General features: G+C 54.0%; 1 protein-coding gene across 1 annotated transcript in view; it reads right to left on the bottom strand.

Moving 5' to 3' along the window:
- Positions 1–12730, bottom strand: part of MYO5B (myosin VB) — a gene marked incomplete at its 5' end in the record, with an annotated part of 248587 nt that overhangs the window by 22188 nt on the left and 213669 nt on the right. The window contains 4 exons of the mRNA XM_080821604.1: positions 629–722; positions 985–1183; positions 9602–9702; positions 10725–10964. Of these exons, the coding sequence (XP_080677730.1) occupies positions 629–722; positions 985–1183; positions 9602–9702; positions 10725–10964 (634 nt within the window). The remainder of the gene's footprint in view (positions 1–628; positions 723–984; positions 1184–9601; positions 9703–10724; positions 10965–12730) is intronic.

Genomic DNA, 12730 nt, shown 5'->3' with positions numbered 1-12730 from the left:
AGATGGGACTCAACCCTGGGGACACAGCTCTTGAGATGAGAATAAAAGGATGGGGGGGGAATCCAGGCGGTTGGGGGACCCAGAGAGGATTCCACGCCAGATGACGTGTCAAGGACTGGGGGCTGACAGATTTATAGCAAGGAGTCAGAGAAAGCACATTCTGGATGTTTCTGGAAGAAAATTTAAAACGGCCTGACCTCTCTGGGCCAGATTCCAGGTTGGAAATTTAATCACAGGACTGACCCTGCTCCTTCCTGACTACCTGTCACATGGAGTGAGGCCCCTGTGATCGGGGTCTGTGGGTTATGTAGCATTTTTTCCCACACCAAAAAGCTTTGCCTCCCAGCTCCCTTGAGGGCAGAGCCACAGGGCCACGGTCTCTGTGCAGAGCTCAGAGGAAGCACCCAAACACCTGCCGGGCTGACTTATCTTCGTCCAGATTCCGGCCACCTGAGAACGTGTGAGCCTGTGGGGTCCGACTTGGTCTATCCCATAGCTGGACTGGGCACAGGCACCAGAGGACGGGGGAAGCAGGAAGAGTCTGCAGAGGGAAGTGGGCCGTCCGTTCCCTTCCCTCACTCATGACTGAGCACACACACACACCCCCCCCCCCTCTCGTGGGCCTTACCTTCTAGGTCCTGGACCCTCTTCATGTAAATTTTCAGTTGCTTCTTGAGCTTCCTCTCATTCTTTTCCAGCTTTTCTACCAGTTCTTTGAGGTCCTAAAATCAGAGGGAAGCAGTGTGAGAACAGACTTAACCTGGCCCTGGAGGGCAGGGGCTAGAATCCTGGGGCCCAGGATGGCCCTCGGTGGCCACCAACCCCAGTCCTAAACCCCTGCTGAAGGGTGGTTTCTAGATTCTCTGTTCCCGCTATGGGGCCAAGGATGCAAACCCGGCCCATTGAGCTAAAGGCCATCGCTGGCTCCAACTGTTTCCAGAATGTGACTTTCCAGAGTGCGATCCGATGGACAACATCACTCACCAGGTTCTCGTTGGTCAGCCGGGAGATCTCCTGCTGGACACCAAACTCCACCTGGGCCTCCGGGGACAGCAGCAGCGTCTGGCAGAAGGTCTGCTGCTGCTTGTCCAGCTCCTCCTTCAGGGCTTCCACCTGCGCCTTGAGGCTCTCCACCTCCTCCTCGTGCTCGCGGCTCTGGGCCTGCAGTTGTGCCTCCAGCAGCCTGCACCAGGGCGAGGGGGGCCGGTGACCGTGGGGCTCAGGTCGGCGCCCCACATGAGGGGCCACAGACGGACACGCAACGGGGAGCAGCCAAGCACACAGCAGCAGCAACTGCACAAACCCAACAGGGGAAGACGCCGAGGGGAACAGTCTGGCAAGCAGCCCAGCCCGTCCCGTCCGAGGATGGGAACTCGCGGGGCCAAACGCGCACCCCTGGTCCGAGGCCTTTCCTTGCCACCCCCTCCCCCATTCCGTTCCTCATCCTATGCAGGCGATTGGTTTGGGATTGAGAGATTGTCTCCGTGTCAAATTGCCATCCACAGAAATAAATTTCTTACGGCATCATTTACAGAAAAGTATCCACATCTGCACCAGCTTCTCAAGAATCTCCTTGTTAAGACAAAAGCCTAGTAGACTCAACTAGTGCCTGCGTATTTCCTCTATCCCAGACTATCTGCCTGTCTTAGAAAGGCAAAACCCGAGCGCCAAACGTTCTGAATGAAAGGTACGCCAAAAGCTGTCTGACAAGACCCACATGCTCGAAAATTCTCCCCGGTCTCTCCCAGGGATGCCAAGACGGTGGCCACAGCGTAGAGTCAGGAACCTGGAAGTGCCTCAGAAATGCCAGTAAGAGTCCCCAGCTGCCCTGGAGACACCTTTTTTGTTTTTTTTTTTTTTACAGTTGTGCTAGTTTGGCCACAAGAGAGGAGGGACCAAGTCTCCAAGGAGCGAGAGATGGGGAGTCTATGCTGTCAACGCCCCCATGGCTGTGCCCATGTCTTCTGTAGCTCAGTCAGCTCCACAGTGGCATGGGAAGCAATGCCCCACTCCCAGGGGCTTCTCAACAGATTCATACAAGTGAAGAAATGCTGGAAGAATGACTGACCCACCCACGCCACATGCAGCGCCATCAGCTGAAAGCACTAATGACGTGAGGACTGGGGGGAAGAGCTCTGCGATTAAATTAGCATTTTAGAGGACATAGGATATTTAGAGAGCCTCCACTCTTGGCTACAACACACTAAAAGCAACACCAGAAAGTTATAAACCTCTCAAGAGAGAACAGAAACCAGGAGGTTCTAGGGACTCTCCCCCAGGATTCGATTCCTGACTTGTGCTGAGTTTGTACCCGCAGCTTTCTTGTTCTCCACATAGACTCTAGTTGGGTGGCTCAGGTTCTGGGCAAGATCTGAGAATCCCTAGCCAAGCACCGGGCTAGACACACCTCCTCTGAGGCTGAGAGTTCAGAGGCCACAGCCAGTGACAGAGCTGGTTCTGGAAGCCAGGTCTCCTGATGGATAGGTCTGAGCTTTCAGTTTTGTTAATGCATTCATTTGCTTATTAAAAAAATAAATCCAATCTGCTGACAGAAAGCTACAAGGAATCACCTGGTTTTACACGGGGGTTCCTTCCCCAATAAAACAAACTTCTCGTTGGGGCAGGTCTTACTGAATAATGGCCATTATAACAGAAATGTCAGCGAATATGGATTCTGCGCTTACTATGTGCCAGGCATGTGCCAAAATGCTCCACCTGTCTTAACCCTATTCCTTAGAATGACTCCATGAGGCAGGTCCCATTCTGATCCACATTTGAGCAGCGAGGGAAGAGACCGAGGTCACCTTGCTCACAGGCAGTGGGGCCACTTAGCAATCTAGAGCCAGGAGGCACGCTGCCTCGAGGACCAGTGATCTGGATTTTCTTCTCCCAAGAACAGATTCTTGTTGCTGTAATGGGCCCTCCAGCAGGTCATGGGCAGGTAACGCTTTGGAGATAGTATGGGAGGGTGTCGGGTTCCCACCCGGCCCCACCCCCACCAGGCTGAGGGGCCTGGGCCAGCACGGACTCCACCACCACGGCCTCTTCTGGGACACAAGACTGTGGACCATCGCCGCTTTGGTTGCTGGGGGGCTCAAATGCTCCAAGCTATGCCACAGCCCCAAAGGGCCACACGCAGGCAGCCAAAGTGGGACAGGACCATCACGTGGTGCGTGTCTAACCTCCCTTGGTAAACTGCTCACCCACAGCTCAAGGCCAGTGGCATATGGATTCAGATTCTGGTACCACATGGAGGATTCAGGTTCTGGATCTTCCACTGAAGCAGCAAGTTCCTTAAATCCTGGAAGCATCAGTGTCCTGACCCCAGGAAGGTTGCCCTGAGCCATTGGCTGCTGTCGCCTAGACCCCTATGAGCAGCTCCTGGGCCTCATCCACACAGAGCCCGGACACAGAGCGCCAGCCAAGTGACCCGAGGGGCAGCCCACGGCACCCCCAAGACTCGGGCCCTGGCCTCCACTCCAGCTCCACTCCAGACAGGTAAGCATAGACACGAGCAGGCGGGACAGACAGAGCAGGCACAGGCAGGAATGCGTATGCGTGACCTGGCAACTTGCTTTAGGCCTTGGTAGGCCAAGCCGAGCTCTCCATCTTCATTCAAATATCCCCAATCCTCAGTCTTGCTAGAAATAAAGGACAAAAAACAGGGCATCGAGTGTAGAGGGAAGAGACAGCGAGGCAGAACATCCAGGAAAGTGAGGCCATTCCAGCCAAGGGTTGGAAACCAAAAAAAAGGGAAAAGCTCGAGAACTCCCAGCTTCCCTTCTTCCTTTGCAATCACCAGCACCTGAGCACCTAAGAATGTCCCCATTCCCCAGGCCGGGTCTCAGAAGGGGGTTCGTGCGCTCTCACGGGGGACTGCGGATCACGACGGGAGCCAAAGGCTGCACTTGCCCCAATAAATTCTGTGAACAGCAGTGGTTGTTCCCCTCTCCCCACCCCTGCAGAAGGATTCAGAAAAGGAAAGAGAATCAGGAGACCCACAACCAGGGCAGGGAGGCGAGGCCCGCGCTCACTAGAAGTCCCAGAGGGACCCTGGGGAGGCGACATCTGCTGTGCTCTGACCAGGAACACGAGGCTCAGCGACACTGAGGGAGACATCTCCACACTGTCTGCTTTTCGAAGCTGTTCTCCATTTTGTCACTAAGGACGCAAAAGCATCAGCTCATCTCACCTCCAGCCCTCACTGCAGTTGCACATAAACCGTGAATAAAAGCCAAGCAGGATGCCTGCGGAACTTTCTCTGCCCCCACCCCAGGGACTGGATGGCATCTCTCCTATTCACTCAACCTGGAAAGCAGATGGCCAGCTGCCATCTTCTTGCAAATCCTTTGACACTCCCCAGGGGCCCAGGGCCAGATGAGCCCCTCCTGGAGGTCAGGTGCATGCCCCCCCGTACCCCCAGCCATGCACCTCCCCAAGGCACACACAGGGGATCCTCAAGGGCTGGTGGGAGGGGGCGGTAGGCGGCAGACTGAGCCTCTCGAGCCTCTCACACCAGCCAGGAGGCTGCCCCCGACTCTCTGTGTGGAGGATCCTCCTCGTGCTGGCTGGATCCCAATTTTCCTGGCAGAAATCCCGGAGGAGCCGCAGGCAGTGTGCACGGATTGGCAACCCCGTCCTCACAGCGGGGAGACAACCCTCCCGGAGAGGAGTGGAGCTGCTGTGTTGCTCCTGCTGGGTGCTGGGTGAGGTTGGGGGGGGGGGGTAGTAGCTAGCCCGTTACGCCCTCCCAGGAGCGCAGCCTCATGAAGGGCGGCCCCAGGCCTTGTCAGGGCTCACACAAGCTGCTTCTAGAGGGAAGCCGGTCAAGCGGCTCCTAGGTCCCACCCTGAGAAGCTTGAAGGAGAAGGAAGGGGCAGGGGCCGCCGGGAGCATGCGAGCTCCATGCCTTCCTTTCAGGGCTGTGCTGCCTCCCGCTGGGCAGTGACCCGATTACTGCCAAGAAGTCCATCGTGGGGGCCTCTCCTCTTTAGGACTCTGGCTCCTCAAATGTCCAGAGCTCTCACCGAGGCCTGGCCTCCCCAGAGGCTGCACTGACTGGAGACTTTGAGCTGTCCCCTCCCGTTCCTAGCACGGAACTCACCTGTGTGTTCCACTTATCTCAGCAAATCCAAAAGGGACCCTGGCCATGTCAAGTGGGAGCTGGCAGCCTAGCGCCTGTCCCTTCTCAGCTCCCACCATATTTAACTAGGGCCGTTAGTAGCCAGTACTTTGCTCACCAGGAATGTGCGACCTTTTCCTTCACCTCGTTTGCCATGAGTGAAGGGACCCCAAGAGGAAGAGGACCTGCCTGGCCTGGAGAGCCGCCCACCCTGGCTGGCCCTCCAGATGCCCAGGTGGAAGGAGGGGGCTGCCGGCTCTGTCCGAGAGGGTCATGGTGTTCCTATAGTTCCCGTGACGGCACACGGAGTCCCACCTCTCACCCTCTGGTGGGTGCCTGTGTGTTGCTGAGTTACACAGAGAGGAAGTTAGTTAGCATTAATCCCTGCTCAGAGGGAGACGCTCTCAGAATTCTTAATTCTGGAACAGGCCGGCCTTGATGCACAAAGATAAAAGTAGAGACTGTGCGGGTCAGTCATCACACAGTGCTCAGAAAGTCGGGCATGCCGGCTAATGAAAATGCAGTCAGCCAGCTCCAGGTCCGAGCCTTTGTTCTGGATTAAAGAGGACCCGTTCTCCATGGGGACTCTCTCTCCCTTTCGCGGGCCTTCATGGGGGGAGGCCTAGGAGGGAGTGCCACCTAGTGGCTGGAGAAGGAAAACCCCAAACGCCAGCTTACGGGAATTTTTAAAAAGTAAAGTGCAAGACAACATTCATGGAGGATGTGCTGTGTACACACCACTGTGCCGAGCCCCATTCCCAGTGAGCCTACAGACACACTTGAGCAAGCAGCAGGTAAAGTCTCCAAGTTGCTCCAAGAAGGCAGCAAGACCGCACGGAGGAACTCGGTTGGAGAACCAGGCACCCCAAAGGCGTGGTCGTGGTTGTCGCCTACATGTCCTGGACCTGTTTCATGTGTAAAATGAAAGTGCCCCGCTGACTTATCTGAGGTTCCTTCTAGATCTTTAATGACATAATCTTGTTCACTGTAAAGCTCATGCAGCCGAAAAGGCCTGGGATAGTATTTGCTTTCTCTCTGTGGACCCCGTCCACAGAGTCCCGTCAGGATGTTGACCCAACCGCCATCCCTCTGTTCTGGCTGGAGGCCCTGCCTCCTTGTGGACAGAAACAGGCAAGGTTCCTATGAGCACGAAGATGGTTGGTTTCCAGTCTCTAAAAAACTGGAAAATGTCCTGCTCCACGGATGTCCTTATTTCTGTAGCTCACAGCTGGATGTTGTGCCCAACTGCCCAGGACGCTCCCCACAATCTCTGAGAATGGGAGGCCGTAACCCCAGCACCATGAATGAGAGAAATGTCTGAGCTACAGGCGGGGCCCCGGGAAGGTGAATTGTCTCGGGATAAATATGGCCATGCCTCTGGATTACAGCAGACAGGAACTATGCTGATGGTTTGGGACCCAGTGAATTTTGGGAACCCTTATGAGGGAATCATCACCCCCCAGAGTTTCCAGGTGGGAACAGTGACAGTGAGGATTCAAGGAAGGGAGTTGGGGAGGCTGAGGCTCTCTTCTCCCTCCCTCCTTTGCTGTCTGAGCAAGACATCTCACAGCAGCTGGGGCTCAGGCCCAAATGAGCCATGAACGCCAAGCCTATCCTAAGAAATGTGCACACACCCTTTTCTGGTTAAACAGGATCTCCCCTGTCCCAAGCAGGCTCATTGTAATAACCCTGGTTTTGCCTGTCCAACAGGCAAAGCTACCTTTTGTGCCAAGGGCCTCCTGTTGTTTCCTGGAACCTGCTGGGTAGAGGGACGGCAAGGTTTCCTGGGACCCAAGCAGAGGTCCAATAATGCACTCTAAGTTTTTCTTTGCAGTTCCACAGACTTGAGTGGAAATAGCCAGTGGCCAAAGGGACACTGTTCCCAGAGCTAGGCCTGAGCCCTCACCACACTCCTCCTACCTCGCTCTGTGACCTGAGTGCATGCCTGGAGGTGAGCCTAGCCTGTTCTGCTACCCACTTCCCCAGCCCTGCCCCCCCCCCAAACCCTCCAGACACCCACCTGTGTCTGCAACAGCCCATCCCCGGGGGCAAGGACCAGCCCTCTCTTTAATTTGATTTTGGCCACAGATGAAATGGTAAAAATGTTGCTGATTTCTCTTAGCTCCCAAAACGTGGAAATGAAAGCACTTTCTGGAAGCAGAAGAGCTATCTATCTTCCTGCAGTTCCTTTCCAGAACAGACCCTCATTACTGGCTTCTCTCCCAAAGTGGAGAACAAAGAAAGAGGCACAGTCATAAAGATGAAACAGAACTCTATAAACTCTGGAAGTTAGCACGTGAAAAAAGTTCTAAACTGGGGGACCCTGGACTCTCAGAGGAGCTGTGAGTGGGCGTGGGGAATAGCCCTCCAGAAAGCTAAGCATAATCCATTGCCTGGGCGTGTAAGCTTTTTCTAGGTAGAGGACAGATTTTTGTAACCCCTCCACCCCAAAGCACACATGCATTCATGCAACTTCTGTTCTAACTGGAACACTCTCCGTTACGGGGAAATCGCAGGCTGGGTCTTCGGAGCTCTCTTATGGGCAGGGGCTGCCCTTGTAACAATAAATGGCCTCACTGCGTGGCCCCGGGAATCGCCATCTGCACCCCCTTGCCCTGCATGCCCCCTGCACTCCTTCCTCACTGCTGGGGTTACCAAACCGCGAGAGGCACAAACCCATCACGGTCTGGTCGGGTCACTTTCCAGCTGTGGCAGGCACTGGGGACGGGGTTCTTCAGGCTTCCCACCGTGAGGCAGCTTTCTGTACCTAACTGGGGGTCACGGGCTGGGAGTCCTGTATCATACCCCGGGCTCGCTGGGAGCGCAATTCTTTTAAGATATAAGAAAAGCTATTTTTACTTTATCACAACATGATTATTGCTGCAAAGGAAGACAAATCCTGGGTAAGTAAGCAGCCTCTGGGACTGGATGCCTGACAAGCATTTGGGTGAGTAAGAAGGGAGCTGACAGCTGCTGACAGCCACGGTGCAGATCAGAAAGACCCGCACTCACACTCCCCCATCAGGGTCCAGCTCGCTTCCTTCCTTCCTTCTTCCTTTAATTTCAAATACTACACCTGTGTTCTGTTCTCTTAGTGCATTTCTTCACTCAAGACATATTTCAAACGACTAAATCTCGACTCCAGTTTCAGCACCGAGAGGCTCGCCTCCAGTTCCTTCTCTCTCCTCTCAGGGACAGAACCGCAGCACTCCAGGAACAGACTCTCCTCCTGGGGGCCCGCTAAGAGGCCTTCGTCTTGTGATTACCTACACAGTGCACTGGGAGCAGCCCAGCCCGGGAGTCAGGCCTTCTGGATCGTACCTCGACTCGGTTTTGGGCTGGACGCGCGCCGGAGCCACTCACCCCTTCTGGGCCTCAGTTTCCCTATCTGCAGAAATGGGGGCTGGAAGACCTAGAAATCACAGCACTAAGTCTTCAGGTCATTTTGTGACGTTCTCGCTGAAAACATTAGGCTGCATTCCCAGTGACATCTACTGACATTTTCCAGATGTGCTTCCGGTTTTCAACAATTCTGTAGAACGCTTAGTGACTGATGGGACATTCGGTTGAGGCGAGAGAGAAAGGCGGCCAGGGACGAGGCCAGCTCTGCTCTGACGAGTACCCACGGGGGCACAAAGAGGCAAAGACGTTAATAATGGCGGTCAGTGTTCTCAGTGCACTACACAGACCAACTCACATGGTCTTCTCCATCACTGTGTGTGAGGTGCACTGCTGGGACTGTCCCCAGTTCAGAGGAGGAAACTGAGGCACAGAGCGGTTGCAAGTTCCTGAAGGAGTTACTGCATAGCTAGTAAGCGAGTGGAGCCCAGGGTGCACATTTGCCAGGTGCTCTGCCACACTGCCTGGGGGTCTCCTCCGGGCCCTGCCGCCTCCCCTGGTCACACTCTGTTGCCTTAACCTGGGGAAGCTCATCCTTAAGGAGGGACTAGAGGTTGATTAAGTAAAATCCAGGGAAAACTCATGTTCACCCATCTGGCAGTGGTCTAATTCTCCCGTCCAGCCTCTGGGGTATCTAGCTTGGGTTCCAGCTCTTAAATGCTGGGCACTGGGGCCCACCAGTGGGGTTGAGTCTGGCTGGTGTTAAAGCAAAGAGCTGCAGCCGGCCCCTCCCACAACTTTGTTGGGCTCATTTGGCACAGGCTTCCCTCTCAGGGCAACGAGCCACTCTCACCCATCTTCCCCGCTCCTCCTGTCGGCACTCCTCCCAGGGAGGCTCCCTTTCCTCAGGCCTGTCAGAGGGCCTACCTTCTGGGGTCTCCAGCTGTGTTCCTGGAGTCTTGCAGAAGCTAACAAGTGGTTTCCTAAGGGCATGGGATTCGTGGAGTCTGTTCCTTTTCATTTGCCTCCTGATGCTGAAGCATGGGGTCAGTGTCTGAGAAGCAGACATCACACAGCAGCTTGGGTAAGACCCCTTCCCATCACCTCCTCCAGGCAGAGTTACCGTGAGGCGGGACTTACCGGTTTGTCTGGCAGACCCCATGGTAGGCCTCGATGGCATCTTCCTGATCTACGTGCTTTTCACTGTTAGGCCAACTTGTTCTGGCATTAATGTTCGGCTCCTAGAAAGTCCCAGATTAAAATTACACTCTGGTAACGTAAACAACTGTCATGAAACAACTTCATAAACTTTACATACAGAGGCATAAAAACAAGTTTTTCGGGTGGCGGGGTGGGGCGCCTGGGTGGCTCAGTCGGTTAAGTGTTCCACTCTTGATCTCAGCTCAGGTCTTGATTTCAGGGTTGTGAGTTCAAGCCCCACGTAGGGCTCCCTGCTGGGCCTGGGGACTACTTACAAAGAAAGAAAAAAAAAAACAACAAACCCAAGCTTTTGGGGGAAAAAACAAAGGCCCAGGATGACTTCAAATAAGAACAGTTAAACCCAGGCAGGAATGTGACTTCCAAAGGCCCAGAATGACAAGGCCTGGGTGTAAAAGGCCCTGAATGTGGAATGGTGGTTAGGGGGCCATGGGGGATGACAGTGACAGTGTCTCTGGAGATGACAGCACCCCAAATCCAAAGGCCAGGGTGACAATCTGTCTCAGCATCGATCCTCCACACTCATGACTACCTAGGACTACCTACGTATCCCCCCATGTCACCCCTGGGCCATACCTAGAGTGACCCCTCCACCTCCCAGTCTCCAATCTGTCCCAGAAGGTGAAACTATAAAGAACAAATCCTAAGCCGGACTTGCCCCACTGGGGAGGGCTGAGAGGAAAGACTTTCTCTACCTCAGAATCAAGGTAAACAGCAAGGGGCAAAGCATGAGGTGAAAAACAAGGCTGAGGGGGCAGCTCAGGCCATGGCTCTTGCTTCTCTCATCCTCTGCCTTGTTCTTTTTGAACCTATTCATACTAACTTCAGAAGATTCCAGAAGTTTCCAGCAAAGTCTGCCATGAAAGGTCACGCTGAAAGGGCAGCAAGTATCTTGCTTTGTCCTTAGGGGAGAGACCCCTAGAGCAGGAGAGTTTGCTCTTTTAGGTTTAAGGTTCTCGCGGGTAAAGATATGTAAGAAAAACCCCGCCTGTATTACCGAGGGTCACCCTCTCACCAGCCCGGCCGGGGGCTGCCGGATCGTTACCGTGCTCCTGCCGGCGAGTCGGCGCTGGTCGGCACTGACGATCTGGGTCCTCAGGATGAGCACCTCCTCCTTGCGAACCTCCAGCTCCTCGTTGGCCAGCTTGAGCTGGTTCAGCAGCAGGTGGTAGCTGTCCGGGGAGCCGTGGGTAGAGTTGTTCTGGGTGGCTTGGTCGGCCACCGCTTTCCTCAGCTCGTTCAGGTCATTCTTCAGCTTCTTGTTCTCCGACTCCAGCTCTTGCCTCTGGAAGACAGCCCAAGCGACACACTCCCTTTCTCCCTGGACCTCGGTTTGGGGGGGGGTCTCCCCATGCGGTCTTCCCCTTCCACCTTCCTTAACCAACCTGCCCTGACTCCCACGAAGCGAACAGCAGCCTTCTGGTTTTAACAAGAACACGCACCGCAAATGTTCTGACCGGCGAAAGGTCGGTAGTTAAAACTGGATTTGAACCACAGCCCTAAGTTACTGGTGTGAAGCATCGCACACGAGGCCTCTATGATAGCATTCCCTGACGTGACTGACAGTGTTCATACTTCTAAGTGTACTTGGCCATGAAACCCCTATCCTCGTGGAAATGTCAGCTTAATTTTACAGAACATGCTTTTAACACTGGACTTTCTAGAACCTTAATACACTAATGCACTTGATGACTTTCCAGAGAGCATACGGACTGCAGGATTTCCTAAACTTATCTCTCAAGAGATCACTGTCCACCTCCCCACCCGCCCCCCATCCCTTCTAAGGAGCACAACGTGCACTGAAGTTTGGGAGTATATTTTGGAGTATACCAGGAACACTCTTTTGTTGGTTGGGTCACATGGAAAGCCACCAACAGTCAATGCTAGTAGAAGAAAAACCAGCTGTGTATAGAGTAAAAAATACCACTGAAATTCAACTTTAGGATGTATTTTGAGTTTTCTGAGCATAACATTTAACTTGGTGTTGGACAAAGTTAGACCATATATAGTTTGATAATCACACATATAATGCTTTTAGGGTCTTGCAGTATACAGGATTCAAAATATCCCAACCCCAACTGTCAGTTCCCAAAAAGTGGATAAGTGGGGGACTGGCTGCAGATTACAGAAGCTACAGGACCACAGAACTAGGAGACCATATAAACAAACAATGTATTTGTTTTCTGAATGAGGACGAGAGAACAGAGCTGAGAAGGCTCACAGTAAATTTAGAGGCCCTGCCAGGACTAGCGCCCAGGATTCCCGATGCCTGGTCCAGGGAGTCTCACCTTCCAGCCCCACTACATCACATCAGGCCTCCTTGAGCAATGCTCTGCAGGTGTGGTGGGCCTGCGGACCCCTCCAGTCCCTCTCATCCCACAGCGGGGGATGTCTAAGCCTGGAGCCCAGTACCCAAATGGTGTGCTTCTAGCCCCTTCATGCACTAGAGAAGGATTGGGACTGTTTCTAAAACTCTGGTAGGGGGAATTCAGAGTATCAGCAAAAACCACTACTCATCAGGGGAGGGGGGTCCTGCTGCAGTCACCTCATCTCCCCCCGTGTACTTGTGGTCAGGTTTTTCAAACCCGGTTTGCTGAGGATTGGGTCAGAAAAGATGGCTCAGTGGCCAGGTGTGTAGACTCGCCATCTGCTCAGATCTCTGCTCAGGCCAAGTCTACACTCTGAGAGGGCACGGTTCACTTCCCGCCCTCCATGCCCTCGGAAAGCAGCGGCACGCTTGATATGGGCTGGCAAAAAGTCCCGTTTTTCCTCCCTTCCCTCAAGGTCTGGGTCTGTTAAGTGAGAAGCATCGTAGGCAGCCTCCCCAGCATTGGTCTCTTGCAAACCCAAGGGTCCCCAGGGCCAGCCTCTGGGACAAGGGGCACAGGTTGAGCCCAGTCTCACCAGAGACAATGAAGGGAAAAGCAGGTCTTGTAACCTCAGAACCCTGGCCTAACAGAGCAGAGGGGTCATGGAGCTTTGAGAATTTGGGACAAGTATTTGTTGAGGCCTCCGTGAGCCCAGCCCCGTGCTGGCAGCGCGATGCAGCCT

The sequence above is a fragment of the Martes martes genome (genome assembly GCF_963455335.1).
Source record: "Martes martes genome assembly, chromosome: 13".
In the NCBI taxonomy this organism is placed as follows: Eukaryota; Metazoa; Chordata; class Mammalia; order Carnivora; family Mustelidae; genus Martes; species Martes martes.
Note: the sequence above shows the minus strand (reverse complement) of the source record. Positions and strands in the feature narration are given on the sequence as shown.